Source organism: Helianthus annuus, chromosome 9 (genome assembly GCF_002127325.2).
Source record: "Helianthus annuus cultivar XRQ/B chromosome 9, HanXRQr2.0-SUNRISE, whole genome shotgun sequence".
Lineage (NCBI taxonomy): Eukaryota > Viridiplantae > Streptophyta > Magnoliopsida > Asterales > Asteraceae > Helianthus > Helianthus annuus.
The window spans coordinates 11,009,904-11,026,193 of NC_035441.2; the positions used below are offsets into that span (position 1 = coordinate 11,009,904).

The following is a 16,290-nucleotide window of genomic DNA, read 5'->3' on the forward strand; positions in this document are numbered from 1 at the left end:
ATCGTACGTTCTTGGTGTCGTTGGCAATCGAGATATTACGGGAAGGGTTAGGGTTGGTTATTGATTAATTGATCATCGGGAAACAACCTCGCGTTTATATAATCCGAGTACTTTGTTCCCTTTTATCACATCAATTATTTATGCACGAGTTATGTCTATGTAACTCTTTCTAGTTGGAATCTCACGCAATTGTTAAAAGAAATTGAATCCTAAGATGGTCATTTTCTCTTAATCTGTTAACACCCAATTTTGATTTGCAATTATTTAGTTAAGTTTAGTTTTAAAACCAAACAATCCAAATTATTGATCTTTAATTTTTGCAAATTAGTTTAATTTTAGTTTAAGTGCAAAGCTATAAAATCACACATTTTCCACATACTCCCTGAGTTCGATACCCATTTACCACTATCTATAGTAGTTATTTGGATTAAATTTGCGTGTACCACGACAATCACGTCAACGCTCGCGCAACATAGATAACCCGCATGGCGGAGTACGCTCGCGCAACAGAGATTACCCTGCGTGGCGGGGTATGCTCGTGCAACAGCGACGACCCGCACGACGGAGTATGTTCCGCGCAGCAGAGTGTGCTCGCGCAGCCACGTGGCAGAGTATGCTTGCGCAACAGAGATTACCCCATGCGATGGAGTATGCTCGCGCAACGAAGATGACACGCGCTGTGACAAGTCGCATTTTAGAAGCCTTTCTCTTGTACTGATTTCCTTTTCGCACCTTGTGCCTTGATGTATCTTATGTTATGCTATTAGAATGGTTGTTATGCTTAATTGAAATTGAATGGTTATGAGTTACTTAGGTATATGTGTTGTGAGTATGTATGTATAGTGAAGTCTTGGTCGCACAATGGAACCGGGCCGCACACTTCCCTCCTCTCGTTGTTATCATAATCTCGGCCCAAAACAAACCAACCCAACCCACCATCCTCTTTCCCCTTTGCGACACCATGCGGCCCAACACAAAACCCCACTCCTTGTACTAATTGGCCCAACCCAAAAACCGCCCCCCTGACTCCCTTATGTATACGTATGTATGCGTGAGGGTTGTTCAGAAAAAAAAACCCTACACTCCCTCTTGAAGGTCGAGACAGCAAGCACCACCCCCCATCGCGATCTCGCTCTCCCGGCTGAACTCTCACTCTCTCTCGCATCTCCTCTTGCATGGTATGTTTCTTCTTGTTTTCGCTTTATAGTGTTCATACATAACTGCGTTTTCTACTTATCATGAACTCTTGATGGTTATATGATGGTTACTTGTGAACTAGGGTTTGCCAGAGATCATGTTTATTATAGTTTTGATGGTATGAATACTAGTTTAGTAACAAGGGTTTGAATGTTAGTCGTATGTTGATGATTGCTCGTATTATTGAATTGTGAAATCTGATGAGTCTCGATGGATATGATGTTATTTGATAATAACTTGTGGCATAGGGTCATTAGAAATCAAGTATGATGTTTAGGGTTGTGGATGAAGTGTGTTTAGATATTATGTATGAACTAGGGTTTCGATGATATCATGTGTTCCTTGGTAAAGTAGTTGATAAATAATATGAGTTTTGATGTTAACCTATGTGTACGTGTTGTTATTATTCGCCAAATGTGTTAACGGAATTAATACAACTCGCATTAAAATGTTAAAAGCTGAAAACAGAAAGCTGATTAACATTTACAGCCAACTTCAGTTGGCTGTAAACAGGTCCTTATATTTAAAAAAAAACTGATTTTGTGAAGTCTAAACCGTACGTTTTTTAAAAACGCTTCAAATGATGCTGGAATCACATTTTTCTGAGGTCGTTTACTATTTTTAAAGGACTGTTTTGTACAACAGCAAAAGCTGCGTTTTTTTCTGCAGAAAATTCATGTTACGCTTTTCGTTATAACTTGTAATCTAGATAGAGTTAGGTCGTGAAATTCGTACAGTAGCTGGGCACGGATGTTGCCGAAAATCTCCCACTGGAATTTTGCCATTCGGACAGACGATGAATTTTAAATAAATTTTTCGGTGGACTGCAGTTAGAGAGCGACGAATCTGACTGCAGCCTATTAGATGATTTTTAATAAATAATTGGTAATGATTTAGGTCTTGAGATTTTTACACAAAGTGACGCGGACCACTTAGAACGTTCTGTAAATTATTTAAAATTTTTGGAATAAGACAACTATTTTATAAAAATACCCGACAACAGCCCAGTTCGGAACGTCAAAACTGAAACGTAATGAGTTGTTATGTGCGTATCTAAATGTTGTTTATTCTATCTGAGAATGATCAAACTTGTTTAATTTCAATGAAAGTGTTATGTGAATTATTATGTGCTTTGATCACGAGTAATTATATGTGGAATATGTATACGTATGTAAGTTGTCAAAGTGAGTGCATGGTACGTGTAGGAGCTTTGTACCTTACTTGACCACACTAATAAACTAAAGGCAAATTGGATTTAAATAATCTTAACTCACTGTTATTGGCCAATAATAATCCCAACTCATTTAATCACCAATAATAATCCGAACTATTCACTTTTGTTTGTAAAATACTACTAGTTAAAAAAACACTAACTAGGTTAAAAAATTGCTGACGTGGTAGGTGATGTGGCATGCCACGTCAGCAAATTTGCTGACGTGGCAGTTGTTGTGGCATTTTTTGATGATGTGGCAGTTGACGTGGCTGTCTACGTGACATTTTTGATGATGTGGCAACTGATGTGGCAGGTGACGTGGCATGCCACATCAGCAATTTTTTAACCTAGTTAGTGTTTTTTTAACTGGGAGTATTTTACAAACAAAAGTGAATAGTTCGGATTATTATTGGTGATTAAATGAGTTGGGATTATTATTGGCCAATAACAGTGAGTTGGGATTATTTAAATCCAATTTGCCTAAACTAAATGGTAATCATATTAGGACGTGATTGACCTACCTTGACTCCTAGCCATTTTTAAGAGACCAACCGAGCAATCGAATGTGAGTTCACACTTTTCTTCAAAGCATGGGATTCCCGGTGGTTTGGGAATGGGTTAAACAACAACTATCCCCCTTGGGTGGGATGCAACCTGCGTATTCTCCTTGGGTAAAATACGTACTATCATCCTCCTTGGGAAGGACGACAACCGTATAATACATGTCTTAAGCATACTAGACAACAACTCTATCTTAAAGTCCTCACTCATTTTATATCGACTTAATCGCCAGGCCAATGGCGAACGAGTTATTAGTTAAATAGCGCTATTAGGTTTGACAAACCTCACAACGTGCCGCAGAGGACGGGAGTGGACTAATATACTTGGGCACTTAGTCAATGATGATAGACATTGACTTGGGGCACTCAACATAACTTCAGTTAGTAGTCGATATGGTACGGGTCTAGTGGTTTAAAACAGTGGGGTAGCTCCCCATGGAATGTTTTTATAAAGAACAAGAAACTTAACAACTTATGGTTTTTGGAACAACATTAAAATGGACAACCAACTGTGAACTCGCCAACTTTTTGTTGACGCCTTGCTGTATGCTTTGCAGGTCGTTAGGTACATGGTTGGAGCTTGCATGAGGAGTGGACGTTGTGGCAAGGAACCAACTGTGGGGTTCCTAATAATAAACATTATGCTTTTGAACTATTAATGGGTTTTAAACTTTATGCTTCCGCTAACACTTAAACTTGGTTTTGGAATATTGTTTTGTGAACTCTAAACGTTTGGATTGTGATGGTTTTATTTTACTTTAGTTACTGTTCAGTATGATTGGTGGTATGATCCTGGTCAGTACACGCCTCGCGGTATTACTACGCTTGTGGATTTTGAGGGTGTGACACACTCGACGTAGTATGCTCGTGCAACGGAGGTTACTCGCGGAAGCTGAGGTGGTCCAAAGGAGGAGAAAGTTGTTCGCACGTCATAGCTGGCAAGGGCGGAACATGTTTACGTTTCGAGGGATTGTACAAAACGATAATTTCCTTTTTAATGAGAATGATAGCTTTATTAGTCGTTTACAGCTGTAAAGGCTATGCAATCGGATAATGTTTGTCATTTTCCTTTTTATCATTCTTGTTCCAATTGAACTGAAACTTTGAATCACTTGTTTTTTTTTTCTAAATCTATTTAACAAAGAAAAGAGGTGATGGCTATTAGATGAAGACCTCATATGTGCCTGAATGTGCACATGGATGCACATGGTTATACTTCAGCAATTCATATTGCAAAAAAAAAAAAAAACATATTACTATTACTATTACTAACTTATTTAAAACACAAAGTCGGTGGCAAAGGCCACCACATTCATATGACATTTGTCTTTCTCACCCATACTTTGAGTAAAATACATTTTGGCTAATTGCTTTTAGTTTTGTTAAATTGCGTTTTGAGTCCATTTCGACATTTTCTCTTTTCATTCATACGTTGAGTAAAATACATTTTGGCCCCTTGCTTTTAGTTTTGTTAAATTAAGTTTTGAGTCTTTTTCCTTTCCAAGTTAAACTTCAATTTTTCACCCATACTTTGAGAAAAATATATTTTGGCCATTTGCTTTTAGTTTTATTAAATTGTTTTTTGAGTATATTTCCTTTCCAAGTTAAACTTCAATTACAATGCAATATTAGACCATTGAGGTTTAATCTCAAAATTTTTTATAATGTTTTAACTTTATCGTTGTACCATATATAATATACACTTTTTACTTATTGTTTTCTTTAATTATTTTCGTTCGCTAATTTCTTTTTTAAAGAACTAAATGTTTGGATTCAACCATACATTGAGTTGAATTAAGTACGTCAAGACATGCGCTTTCATATGATTTGCACATGACATAGTGCTTGGACTAATCTGTTTGCAACGTGCCCACGACGCATTGCCCGCGGGTTGTATTATGAATATTAAAATTTATGTGTATGTATAAATTCGAGCTGGTATACGTTTCGATGTAAACTTTTTTGGGGAACAAGTCAGGTCAAATATAATATGTTTTTTGATTGTTTTATGTACGTTTCCAATTCTACATTTCGACCCCACCGCAACACGCTAAGGGTATATTTTTTTCCGTTGATATGAATATCACTTTTGATTACACATGTTAGTTTTCCCTTGATACACATTTTATGCTTTTTTGTACGTTTCATATGTATGAGTCGGGTCACATATAAATACAAATACGATATACTTCATATTTTTATCCAGCTACAATGCTATTAAGTTAAATTGGATACGTCAAAATGTGCGTTTTCATATGTTTAACGCATTACATAACGCTTCGACTAATCTATTCGATGTTTGCAATGTACTCGCGCCGCAACGCGCGCGAGTCTAATTACTAGTAGGAAATTAAAAACGTTTTGCACAAATCCTCAAGATATGTCATCACAAATGACATTTTTGACCCTTGTCATATGAAAACTCAAAAGGTTTTTAGATTAAACATGAATAACTACGATCTGCCGTCAAGCACACCATGTGATGATTTTTTTTTTCTTTATAACAGACTTTTGTAGCAGAGGTTGTGTATCAGATTTAGAAAAGCCTTTTATGCAAGAATCGCTCATCAAACATGGATAAATGCTCACCTGGTTGTTGGAGAAATCCGTTTTCCATAAATCTCTATGTGAGCCCCAATATAACAGATCTAGGAGCTTGAACCAACAAAAACATGTGTGTAGAAACGAGATCTGGAAATTGAGTAGATGTAAACGGGGTGTGATTTTTGGATCTAGAATTTGAAACGGTGGCTGCCAATAAAGAAACACGTAATCACCATAAGGTATTCAAAATCACGTAAGGTAAGTTCAAGTGAGAAAGGAATAAAATTCTTTTTTTCTATTTGTTTCTTCAATTGTTTGAACCTCATATTTACAAAAATACCACCGCCTAGTTGTGGTTGTGAATAGAGGGGGCAATCTTGACCCAAAGCCTTCCAAGTGGGTCAATTTGGGTTACTTTTAAAATTATATGGGTTGGTTTGAGTAAGATATTTTAACTAAATGGGTCACAATAGGTCATTTGAAATTCCATTTTGTTATTTTTGGGTCAAAGCGGGTCGACAACGTTAAAGAAATTGGTCGATGTGGGTTAATGTCTTAAAGAAACGGGGCAGGTTTCGGGTCGGGACGAGTTTCGTACCGTTTCGACCCGTACCGTTTCGACCCGTACCGTTTCGAGACGAACCGTTTCGAATTGAACCATTTCGACCCGTACCTTTTTCGATGTCATATGTGTCCTCAAGATTTTAGAAGACATTTGAAGCACACATGGTGTTAGGAAAGGAAAGAAAGAACGTGAAAGATGGTTGAACATATAACAAGCAATGTGAGTACCTTAAAAACAAAATGATTGTAAAATTCATTTGATTATAAAAAAAAGGATATAGTAAATTGTTATTTTAGTTCCTAACGTTTGATCAAAATTGCCACTTTAAATCAAATAATTTTTTTATATTAGCCCAAAATAAGAATTTTTAACGTATCTGCCCCCATGGTCCCTATATCTAACCATTTTGGCCCCTAATTCTAACCAAACCCTAACTCTGGTTAACTTCTTGGTCACATGGGTTACAGATGATAGGTAAAATTGTAATTTCCCCTCCTCTTTTATGACTTTATAAATAAAACTCAAATCTTGAACAAATCATCATCATCTCCAGATACAAACATATACTTATCTAACTAATCATTTTAAAATATCAAATTCATTATACTTATCTAATCATACCACACCCACATCGGTACTTCGAAGAATCCATTTTAAAATATTAAGAAAATAACACATCAGGTACTTCTATGAATCCATTTTAAAATATTAAACCTGATGAATTCGATGTTAAGGGTGTGGCTAGAGAGAGAAACACACACACATACAAACATATACATATTACCACAGACTCAATCTTCGAGCTCGAAGAATCCGACATCTGGAACGTGATGTCATCGCCGGGGTTTCATAAACCGGTGTCGGTTTCATGGATCTCGAAGAAATCGGCATCTCCGGTGGTCGGAGGAACGACATCATCGTTGCCGGTGAACGTGCCGGACTGGTCAAAGATACTGGAGGAAGATTTGAGTCAACATCAGCGGCGAGAAGCCGATTTTGACGACTTTGAGTGAACCACCACTCATCCCCCTCCATTGCGTCCACATCAGCGGCGAGACTGGTGGCGATGGTGTTGTTTAAGGGCTGGGTAGTGGTGCCTATGGCCGGAACTCGAACCACCACTCATCCCCCTCCATTGTAAGTTGTTTAATTTCTTCGATTGTTGCTGAGTTCTAGGTTTGAAGATGAAAGTGGGTTTGAAGATCTGGGTTTGAAGATGAAAGTGGGTTTGAAGATGAAAGTGTTGAAGATCTGGGTTCTTCGATTGTTTAATTTCTTCGATTGTTGCTGAGTTCTGAATCGGTAGCTTTCAATTGCAGTTCTGGGTTTGAAGATGAAAGTGGGTTTGAAGATCTGAGTTTGAAGTTCTGGGTTTAAAAGTGGTTTGAAGATGAAAGTCGGTTTGAAGTTTTGGGTTTGTTCAAGAAAGAGATGCAGATGATGATGATTTGTTCAAGATTTAAGTTTAATTTATAAAGTCATAAAAGAGGAGATGAAATTACAATTTTACCCATCATGTGCAACCCATGTGACCAAGAAGTTAACCAGAGTTGGGGTTTGGTTAGAATTAGGGGCCAAAATGGTTAGATATAGGGACCATGGGGGCAGATACGTTAAAAATTCTTATTTTGGGCTAATATACTAAAACTGACATAACCACAGGGGCCAAAAACGTAATTTACTCTTTTTTTTTGCCATTTTAGTCTAAATAGTTTTGTTTTCTGCCATTTTAGTACCTGACTTTTGTCATTTTTTGTCATTTTCATCGATCACCACCTCTTACCACCCACCCATCACAACCTTCTATCATCGCTACCACCTGTCTGCACCGTCACCACCCACCCCACCACCATCACCAACCACCATTTCCACCACCACCGGCCACTTTTCCGCCACCCACATCATCAACCAACACCACCGCTATCATCGTAAAACCAACAACAACTGCCATCATCTTCACTGTAAACTGGCAAAACACCATCCTCATACCATCGCACTGCAAAAAAAGAAAGAAAAATGTGGTTCAACCAAAATTCACCTAAGTTAACTAAATTTTTTGAGTGAAATTCGTGGGTTGGATGAAAACAACAAAAAATGACCAAAGTCAAAGACTAGAATGACAGAAAACAAAACTATTTAGGGGCTGTTTGGTAGTCTCTGAATGGTCATTAAGAGGCTACCTCTTAATGGAACCATTAAGAATTTTACCAATGAGAAGGTAGAAGAATGTGACATGTGATGATTTATCATTCAGAGGTTACCTCTTAACCATTCAGACTTGAGGTTACCTCTTATTCATTCAAAGGTTTTAAACCATTAAGAGGTAGCATCTGAATGGTCATTAAGAGGCTACCAAACAGCCCCTTAGACTAAAATTAAAATTGTAAGAAAACAACTATTTGAACTAAAGTGACAATTTTGATCAAATCTCAAAGATTAAAATAACAATTTACTCAAAAGATACTTTCCAGCTGACAATAAAACCATCAGATCACATCAACAAAAACGAATGTTTAACAACTACTTGGAATTTTCAAAATACCAAATTATAAAATTGAATTGTCTAAGTCAAATTCTGAAGTACCATGTGTTCGACTAAAACAATATAGTCTAACCGAAATGGAGCAATATGACTTCAATTTGAGAAGTGTGGGCCAAATACAAGAAACACGTCGTTCAAAAAAAATAAATAAAAAATAAAATAAAATTCGAGTGGCACCACAACCACACCCTCTATGGATATGTTTAACAACCAATACAAAACAAGTAGTTGCATACCAAATTTCGCTAAACGTTCGGTTGGTTTACAACCGTAGATACAAGTAGTGTACACGTGTCCATGCTCGGTGCTTCTAACATTCCAGCCGACATAAACACCAATACAAAACAAGTAGTTGGATACCAAATTTCGCTAAACGGTTCGATTGGTTTATAGCCTGAAGATACATATCTGAGGCTGGACATTACCCACCGAGGACGAGCGTCTCAACATGTCCGCTCCGTATCCGAATAAACATCATAAGGAATGTCCGTCCTCCGTATGACTCCGAAGACGAACTACCATTCAAGTGCGTCTGGCCGAATGACGTCATCCTAGTTGACCACTATAAATACCTCACTAAAGTACAATGCCAAGTACGATTTTCTGAACCTCCGTCCTTACTTTCTCTCTCTATTTTCTCTCTCTACAAATACTTATCCTCACGCCGGAGGGTGGTCGCAGAGAGGCCCTCCCATCTCTGCGGCGACCCTAACGGTTTTCTGTTTTGCAGGAACCTTTTCAAAGTCTCTCAACAAGATCCAAACCCTTGATTACAAGCTCCGGCCTAGATTCGACCCTTTGGTTCTTCATAGCCGTAGATACAAGGAGTGTACACGTGTCCATACTCGGTGCTTCTAACATTCCAGCCGACACAAACACCAATACAAAACGAGTAGGTGGATTATAAAATTTGAGTGGCACAGTAACCACACTCTATGGATAATGCAACCTTCTTTCTAGTGCTACCATTCCTCTTAACGTTCATCTATGTTTTCACCACCTCCAGCCGCCGTAACCCCCGGCTTCCGCCGGGGCCGTACCCGTTTCCGATCATCGGAAACTTGTTGTTACTCACCAACAAGCCCCACCGCTCTCTTGCGGCCCTCTCTGAACGTTACGGCCCTTTGATGTCGCTTAAGCTCGGAAGTAGAACAACAATAGTGGTTTCATCACCCGACATTGCCCAAGAATTCTTTCAAAAACATGATCAATCGTTCTCCAGCCGATCGATCCCCGAAACGGCCCGAGTTATGGACCACCATAAATACTCCGTGGCTTGGCTACCGGCTGGGGATGAGTGGCGAAAACTACGAAGAATTACTAAAGAATGCTTGTTCTCTGGGCAGTGTTTAGATGGTAGCCAACAACTACGTAGGCAAAAGGTACGTACCAGTTGAATAACATAGTAGGGCCTAGTCGGGGGCCAGCCAAAAATCGACGATTTCAGCCGGATTCCGACAAAAAAACATGTATATTCCGGCCAAAACATTTAAATTCTGGCCAATTTTCAACCAAACAATGTGAATTCCAACAATTAATCCTGTATACTTAAAAAAAATGAGTTGAGTAAGAGTTAAAACCTAGCTACTTATAATATTTATCTGTAAAAATGTGTATATGTATAAATAAATTTGAAAATTACATATAGAAACCCGATCTGATTAATTCCGATTAATCCCCGGTAGTAGCTAGTCCCCACCTCATCGGCCGACTAGCGACTAACGAGTTCTCACCTTGGTTTTAAGTAAAGTGATAATCCTGTATACTGCTTATTTTGATAACTAGTTTGATTATCCCGCGCTTCGCGGCGGGGCGAGTTGATTTAAAGAAAATGTAGACGCAATGTTAAAAATAACGTTATACTGTGAAAAAAGTAACGTTTCGAAATCCAGAAGCGTGTTGTGGCATGTTAAATATCGAATCGTTATTACAAACACAGTAAAATGAATAACAAAAAGTTGTAGTGTTGTACGCTAAACAAAGAATGGTTAGTTTGTACATTGTAAAAAAATTACAAAAAAGTTGCCAGCTAAAAACCTTGGCGTAAATTCAGATCTTACGTTGCAACAAAGGCATTAAACGGTGGAAATAATTGTGGTCGAATAACTTTTCGTAAATAAATATATTAATTTGTTATAATGGTTTTAGTTACCTCATTTTATTATTTTTTTTACCAAAATAATCTAAAAGGATAAGTAAATTGGTTTATTTTGGAACTAAAACACAGTTTGATTTTTCATCTTATTTAATTTTGTGATACTTGCATCCCTATACAATTCATGTAGTCTTGTCTTTCAAATAATAAACAAAATATAAGAAATACTTAAAATATCATAATCACTGTTCATCCCCTCTTTAAATTCATATAGATAAAGATAATAATATCTATGATTTTGATGTTATTTTATATTATTTAACTATTTAAGTAATTTATATATACTATTGTTATTTTTATAAAATTTGTCACGAAGTTTTATATTGTTTTTATAGGTAGATTTGTTTTGTATAAAATCTACTTTAGTAGAAAAAAAAAGCTAAAATCAAGCATTAAAACTTAAATAAATATGTAAGATATCGACAAATAACTATAAGGAAGTCAATCAAAAGTTAAACTATTAGAAAATGAAATTTGGGCCCCTAGTCTTGCATATATTAATTGTTGATGTGCATCTACAAATTGTATAAAAATTCTATTACGACACTCTGCCATTGATTGAGCTCTTTATCTAAAAAATTAAAACTTCTGGCATAGATTGAGCTTAAATAAAAATATTTGATTCATGATCCATTAGCCTAAATAACAATTAACATCATTAATTTTTATATATAATTCGTTAGGGCTTAAGGGTCTTTTTTCAGATTCGGTAATTGAATCCTCAGGACCGGCTCTACATATATTAATAAATTTAAGATTCTTTTGTTGGACATATTTTTATGACATTTGGTTATCCATGAGATATAGATATAGATACAAGTTTGATTATGTAATACCCTTTTTGATATTACGAAAAAATGCATTAAAATGTCAATTTTGACCAATAAGTTTGACAAACTAGAGAAACTTTTGCAAATTTTCAATCAATGTTTGCTTGACACTTGTCCTTTGGCGCAACAAATCTTCATTTAGGATGGATATGTTGTGTTGTGTGCCACACGTAAGGGTGGGCGGGGTACCCACCGAAACACATTCGGGGACCCCTCTTGCCGAGCTAGGTGAGCACCGCCATCACTGCGGTGAGGTAGAGAGAGGGAGTAAAACCGGTGGGGGTTCACCGAAGAGAGGGGGAGGAGAGAGGGAGGAGAGATGATGAGTAGACCAATCAAAACCTTTCATTTTTTTTTTTTTAACAAAAACCAAGTTACCTAAGAGGGGAGTGCCGCCATCAATTTAGGGTGTTAGGGGAGTTTAAGAGGGGAGTTGACGTGGCACACGAGTATTGGTTGGGCGTAAGAGAGGGGACTCACCTCTTAGGTGAGCACCCCTTACACCCTAAGCTTATGGTTGACTAAAAGAATATCTTAATTAAAACACAAAAGAAGGCAAATGATTTTTTGAAAAGAAATAAGTGAAGGCTATTTTGTGAAACTTATGGGTTAGCAAAATGGTCATTTTGGTGTAAGCAAAGTGGTTCCACTAGTAGCACGATTATACTTCAATGGTTCGTCAGTGATCCAAAATTTGCCGTTAAAAAAAATTATACATACTTGCAGGTACAAGAACTTGTTGACCATGTTAGCCGATGTTGTACGGAAGAAAAAGTTGTGAACGTAGGTGAAGTTGCATTTACCACAAATCTGAACATTTTATCAAATTTGTTGTTCTCTAAGGATTTCTCTCAATATGATTCTTTGTCATCACAAGAAATCAAGGACGTAATAGGGGGTGTGATGGAAGTTCGTGCGAAGCCGAATCTTGTAGACTTTTTCCCGATACTAAGGCCCCTCGATCCACAAGGGTTAGCATCACAAGGCAGTGTTTATGCTAACAAGTTATTCGCTATTTTTGATAGCATCATTGATCAGAGATTGCAAACAAGAGGGGGGATTTCATCATCGTACGACAATGATTCTTCCACACAAAGCGACGTTTTGGACTTGTTGCTCAATATCAACTTCAAAGATGAATCCGAGTTTAGTATAAATGACATGAAGCATTTGTTCTCGGTAAGTTGATATAGAGTTTTGAGAAATAACATGCATGCAGGGCCGGGTCTAGGCCACTTTTGTGGGTTCCCAGGAACCCATTTGGTTTTAGAAAAAATGAGAAAAATTAGTGAGAACCTCGTATGATTTGGAAAAAAAATAGTGAGAATTAGTGAGAATCTACCAAAAGGAACCCAGTGAAAAAAGTTCTTAGATCCGCACTGCATGCATGTTCTTTTCATAGAATAAGAAAATCATGAAAATAGCATCTATATGTATTATATCTTAAATAATCATTTCTTAAATTATTATAGGATTTGTTTGCTGCGGGAACTGATACGGTATCAACCACATTGGAATGGGCGTTGACTGAGCTCATTCGCAACCCAAAGGAAATGGAGAGGGCTCGGTTAGAGCTTACTAAAAGCTTGCAAAATAACGACAAAATTTTACAGGAACGTGATATTCCTCAACTCCCTTACCTACAAGCGGTTATCAAAGAAACTCTAAGACTACATCCTCCAACCCCTTTTCTTATCCCTCACGAAGCCACACATGACGTAGAAGTCGAAGGCTTCATAATCCCTAAAAACGCACGGATCCTTTGTAATGTTTGGGCGATTGGGCGAGACCCAAACATCTGGCCCAACACAAATGAGTTCATGCCAGAGAGGTTTTTGGACAGTGAAATTGACTACCGAGGTCAAGATTTCAAGCTCATACCATTTGGTGCGGGGAGGAGGCTTTGTCCGGGGTTGAATATTGCTCATAGAATGTTACACATAATGCTGGGTTCTTTGATTTACAACTTTGATTGGAAGCTCCAAGGAAACATGAGACCACAAGACTTAGATATGGAAGACAAATTTGGGCTCACTTTGCCAAGAAATGTACCACTTATGGCCATTCCAGTTAAAGTTAACTATGCCCATCTTTAAAATCGATGTACTTGCTATTCGATTTTAAAGATTTGTGTGTGCGATTTATCTTTAAATAAAAACCCTTCAATATGTTTCCTTTGGCCTTTTTAAATCAATCTAACTATTTATCATCACAACATTGTTAGTTGTATGAAAGTTAATTTATTAAGTTACTAGTTATATATTTTCATGTACGGTTATAGTATACAAACTGTTTCTTACTATTCTAAGTCTTGCAATGCCATATGAAGTTGGATTTCTGACCAAATAACACGACCACTTCTTCCCTTTTAGTGTCTTGCCATTACATTATTAAAGTTGAGTGATTTTTCTGTTTAAAAGAAAATAACTAACAAATTAAGCTTGTTTGCCGCCTTGCACTTGACTGGTTTTTTTTTTTTTTTCTAATTTAATTTAAAAAATTTACCGTTTTCTTAGTCACTTGGTTTTGCCCGTGCCTTGCAGCCGGTATGCCTGTTTTGCCGCCTTGTAGTTAGTTGCGGTTTATGGTGTGTATGGCCTTTGTAGGTTATTCATTATGGTAAGTAGGGAGCAACAACGTAGTCACATTAGGAACTCAAGACGTTAGAATTTTTAGGTTAAGTATTCACTAAGTTTTCTAATGGGTTTTCAATAGCCAACTTTTAAACATTGTTAATTTGATGTATGCTTCAAATGTATCGTTTAAAAAATTAATATAAAATGTCACTTTCACAAGAAAAAAAGTGAAGATTACGCGTGTAATGAGAATAAAAAACAGAAGCCTGATCTCACCTCGGAGTTTAAGCTCAAGCTTATTTTTTTAAGCCCAAGCTCGAGTTAGGCTTGTCTCATTTAGTTGACATTATTTAGTTATTTTATTTATACAATTACTATTATATATTTATAAAAATTAATTTTATATTTATATACATAGCATATTATATATTGTTAGGTTAAGCTCAAACTCATTTACTAAACGACCGGGGAACCTAATAAAGCGTATTTATATTTATATTTATATACATAGCATATTATATCCATCTATTAATACAGATAATTGGCTCATTTAGGCCGGGGAACCTAATAAAGCGTATGAAGCTTAAGCTCAAACTCATTTACTAAACGACCTCCAATTTAGACTCGCACCATCTCACGCATGTGAGCTACGCTTGATTAAAACTTTTAGCGAGGCAATCTCAAATAGCTTACGAATGCCCCTACAACTGTTTATACAAAACTCAGATCCAAACACTGTTATTACCATCTAAAAACAACCCAAAGTTATATCTCAAATAATGTAAAGAAAGATATATTTTGAAAATAAAAGAAGTAAATCAAGCATAGCTACATTCAAATTCTAAGGGTATATGGAGTGGGCGGCAAAGGGGTGCGGTAAACATGGTTTGCTGCTGGGGAACACCACCGCTTACCCCCCTTTGCCGCACGGTGAATTTGAAGATCGATGACCCGTTGTCGTTCGGTGTTTGTGCCTCTTCAACGGCTATATAGCCGTTACAATAAAAAAAATTAATATTTAATTTTATAAATAAAAACAAATCCACTTCCATTTTCATCAAACAAACCTAACCTCCATATTCACTGCCATTCTCACTCAATTTTTCAAATCTTTTTAAAGAAATGGAAGGCTCAAACAAAGGTGAAGGCAAGAAAAAAAATGTAGGGTCCAGTTCGAATAGCCGTTACAATAAAAAAAAATTAATATTTAACTTTATAAATAAAAACAAATCCACTTCCATTTTCATCAAACAAACCCAACCTCCATATTCACTGCCATTCTCACTCAATTTTTCAAATCTTTTTAAAGAAATGGAAGGCTCAAACAAAGGTGAAGGCAAGAAAAAAAATGTAGGGTCCAGTTCGAAGGCGAGGGCTCAAGATAAACGCGGTGGTTTGGGTGGTTCTAGTGTGCCGTTTCATCCCCAACTTGGCTTTGCTCATCAAACCCAACCTCCATTTTTTTTTAACAAATCTATGCATCCAAATTTCGGTTATGATAACCAACCCCGCTAAAATTGGATGCTACACGTTCCGATGATGGTTCGACCCAGTGTTTATGATTACCCCCTAGACGCCCAAAATTCTTTTGACCCGTTTGCTTTTAAAACCCCACGCTCACAATCACCGAGAGACATACAAGATGACCCCGAAGAAGAGTTCGTGCCGGATACACAAGAGCAACATTATGATGAGGTCAGAACTTCCGTTCAGCAGAAGTCCCGGAATAACTGTCAAACCGATGTACTATCATTTTCCCTATATCACACAAGCTCTTTTTCAGATTTTATATTGTCTTTGGATTTTGAGATTTTATCATGTTTTTGCATTTTTGAATTTTTTTACTGTTTTTGTATTTTCTAAAAAATATCTATTTACAGATTCTATTTACAGATATCTACTCCCCCTAAATACCAAAACATGTAAAAAATCGACAAACCATTGCAGATTGTTGCTCATCATCATCTACAACAGTACCCTCATCAACGCTAATTATGCCATCCAACACCGAGAAAAGCTTCATACCATTTAATTTCAAAAGAAATTTAAACCGTGTTTTATCAAAAGCTTTGGTATGTAAATCGGCTTTCTGATTGTCAGTGTGAATT

At 37.0% G+C, this 16,290-nt stretch overlaps 1 protein-coding gene across 1 annotated transcript; it reads left to right on the forward strand.

Annotated features, from left to right (window-relative positions):
* The first annotated feature begins 9,461 nt into the window (after nt 1-9,461).
* LOC110877170 (cytochrome P450 76T24) lies at nt 9,462-13,878 on the forward strand. The gene is made up of 3 exons (XM_022125341.2): nt 9,462-10,003; nt 12,333-12,785; nt 13,079-13,878. Exons 1-3 carry the CDS (start codon nt 9,557-9,559, stop codon nt 13,700-13,702), a joined length of 1,524 nt encoding a protein of 507 aa, XP_021981033.1. The 5' UTR covers nt 9,462-9,556; the 3' UTR covers nt 13,703-13,878.
* Nucleotides 13,879-16,290: the final 2,412 nt, after the last annotated feature.

Excerpts from the sequence above, each read along its gene's own strand:
- LOC110877170 (XM_022125341.2), top strand. The coding sequence starts at position 9,557 with ATGGATAATGCAACCTTCTTTCTAGTGCTACCATTCCTCTTAACGTTC. Across the intron at positions 10,004-12,332 it reads AACAACTACGTAGGCAAAAG|GTACAAGAACTTGTTGACCA; the intron begins GTACGTACCAGT and ends ACATACTTGCAG. Across the intron at positions 12,786-13,078 it reads ACATGAAGCATTTGTTCTCG|GATTTGTTTGCTGCGGGAAC; the intron begins GTAAGTTGATAT and ends AAATTATTATAG.